General features: G+C 31.9%; 1 protein-coding gene across 1 annotated transcript in view; it reads left to right on the top strand.

Moving 5' to 3' along the window:
• LOC107439597 (cyclin-dependent kinase 14-like) overlaps positions 1-2,116 on the top strand; it is a 4,332-nt gene extending 2,216 nt beyond the window's left edge. Inside the window, exons 2-3 of the mRNA XM_043056764.2 lie at positions 33-513; positions 1,909-2,116. Of these exons, the coding sequence (XP_042912698.2) occupies positions 33-513; positions 1,909-2,116 (689 nt within the window). The remainder of the gene's footprint in view (positions 1-32; positions 514-1,908) is intronic.
• The last annotated feature ends 762 nt before the right edge of the window (positions 2,117-2,878 follow it).

Genomic DNA, 2,878 nt, shown 5'->3' with positions numbered 1-2,878 from the left:
TTCACATGATAAACGTGCTGAACGTGTTAAAGAAGCAATTGGAATATTGCAAAGAGAGAGAAAATATACTAGCCTTGGCTATATTGGATCAGGCTCCTTTGGACAAGTGTTCAGAATGATAGAGCCCTTAAATAAATCTGAGCTGGCAGTAAAGATTGTGCCTTACGAGATGGTGTCAAAAGCCGAATCTGAGTTGTGGAAAAATCTGAGCCATCCCAACTTAGTCTCCTTGATAGGTATGCACAAATTAGAGAGACAAAAAACTTTTGTCTTCTTGATGCCAGTGTATCCAACCACATTGCTTGGCGCCATTCAAGACTTGAATCCATGCAAGGGAGCTTACAATATCGTGAAGACTTGGCTGAAAGATGTGCTCCAAGGATTGGACTATCTTCATTCTAATGGAGCTTGCCATCTTGATATTAAACTGGACAACGTTCTCATATCAGATGAAAATTCGGCACTCCTGTGCGATTTCACATTCTTGAGGGAGTCTAAAAAACCTCTCCATAAGTACGCATTAAGCTTTTTAGTTATTATTTCATAAATGAAAGGATTTAACTATTTCTGCTATTAAATGTATTTAAAAAGGGAGAGATGATTATTCTGCTGTGGTAGCTCATAATTAAAAAAAAAATATTGATATAAACACTAATTTGAGTTTAATTTTTATCTTTAATTTTTTTAAAAATTTATTTAAAAAAACATTCTTTAAGAATATTCAAACGATTTCCTTGATTTAGACTGAATTATTTATAATTTATATATATAAGTATTCAAAATTAGTTCTACATAATTATTTATTTTAACTAGTAACGTATACGAGATTCCAAGAGCATTTAAAATTGAATGTTTAAAAAAGAATCGTGTTATGTTTATAAATAACAACACCTGTATTTTGAAATAATTATTTTCTAAACTAAAGATTATAAATAATGTTATGCTTTAATTCAGGTTCATTATTTACAACTTAATGATTTGAGGTTGAATAGATACTGTTAAATATAGTGGTAGGCAACTTAACTTTAAAATAAAATTTATTAACACACGAATAAGAGAAAATGTTTACCACTCGAAGAAATATTTCCTTAAAGCGGTGCAAGTTTGCATCTCTGCTATTACAGTTTTAGGAACTATGAATAGAGGTTTTTATGCCTCACCCTCAAAGCAAGATTGCACAGAAACTAAAATACCAAACTGCTTTGTTTCATAAAAGGGGAAAACAAAAAAGGTATTATTGCATTTCCGGAAGCATTTAAAACGAACTACTCTGCCAATTTATTACTGACACCAGTGGTGCTCAGTTATACGAATATTTTGGTTATGCATACCATTGTAATAATTACTTAACTTACTAAAATAGATGTATAATATAGCTTCAATGGTACTAGGTTTTTTACAGCTTTTGGAAATGGGACAGCAAAAAAAAAAAAATTATCGTAAAAAGTTCACTTGAATTTCGAGAATTTTTATGCATTTGAGTAAAAAGTCCAGGAAATATTTTAGGAAAACAACACCATTCAAAAACTGCAAGGTTTAGAGGATTTTTTTCTTGTTACTGTAATATTAAGTTGTAGAAAATGTTCTGCAACACTTGCAGAGATTTCAACTTTTATGAATTTTCATTTTGTGTTGTTTTTTTGGTGCATTTATTTAAACTTTTATCAATAAGCTCTAAATGACTTTGGATAAAACTGAACTTCTGGTTTTGATTCGTAACTGCTATAAAAGAGATCTTTCAGCAAGGGTAAAAAATTTAATTTAATTGTAAAAAACATTCAAGATTAATTTTATAGAATTTTTTCTTAGTTTTAATATTATAATCTAGCTATTTTAACATAATTTAGCACTGTAAAGTTTTAAAAAAATGCATTTTATTTATTAACCAGAGGAAATATTTTGTTGTAGACACCAAATTGGCATGCCACTGGTATACCAACCACCTGAAGTTGTCTTGTCCAAAGGGAGAGAAAACCTTGATGGAACTAGAATAGATATGTGGGCATTCGGTTGTCTGACGATGGAAATACTTAGTTGTTTCGCCATTACAAATACGGCATCCATGGACGAGAGAAAGGAAATGTATACTACAGTACTTAACCTATTAGAGGTATAGTTTTATTTCATAATGTATAGTCTCACAGCGGACTGACCGTAAGACATAGTTCCCAGTAAATCACCTATGTCGCGACTGGGTAACCACTTTGATTAGTCTGCGAAGAGATGGAGGGAGTGCTGTACTGGTCCTCGTTAAACTGTTCAACCGTATAAACAGCTCGACTTCGCATGAGGGTAGTGCTGTGACCAAAACGGGCGAGTCATTCCTTACGTAGAAAATCAAAATTGTGATGTCATGTCATTGGATCATAATTACACCTTAATTACACGAGGATTGAAAAAAGGTGTCTGAAAGCTGTCTTTTGATGTCACAATCTTGAATTTTTTTTTGTCAATTCTAACATTTTCTGACTTTAAGATCCTCAAATTAGTGTATGCATATTTACATAGTTAAGTCATTGATAACCCGATCTAACTAATTGTAAATTCCCAATTTACATCCACGATTAAGTATCGTAAACCTGGCATTTACTTAACCACTTTAGCTATTTTACTCGGAATATACCTATCTGTTTGTCTGAAAAACAAACTTATCTTTCTTTCAACTCACTCAGCAAGGATATGTAATGTAATGTGATAAATTATCGGACAAATATAACAAGAAGTCCATAGGACTTTCCTAAATTTAGAACTAAAGTAAATTGAACTTCTAACAACTATAATTATATCTAAATGTATAATAGCTACACTTTCNAGGCAAGAGCCTTGAAGCTATCATAAAAATGAGAGCGATGCTTCTCTCTCACGGTGGCTTCCTCGA

This window comes from Parasteatoda tepidariorum, chromosome 10 (assembly GCF_043381705.1).
Source record: "Parasteatoda tepidariorum isolate YZ-2023 chromosome 10, CAS_Ptep_4.0, whole genome shotgun sequence".
Lineage (NCBI taxonomy): Eukaryota > Metazoa > Arthropoda > Arachnida > Araneae > Theridiidae > Parasteatoda > Parasteatoda tepidariorum.
Note: the sequence above shows the minus strand (reverse complement) of the source record. Positions and strands in the feature narration are given on the sequence as shown.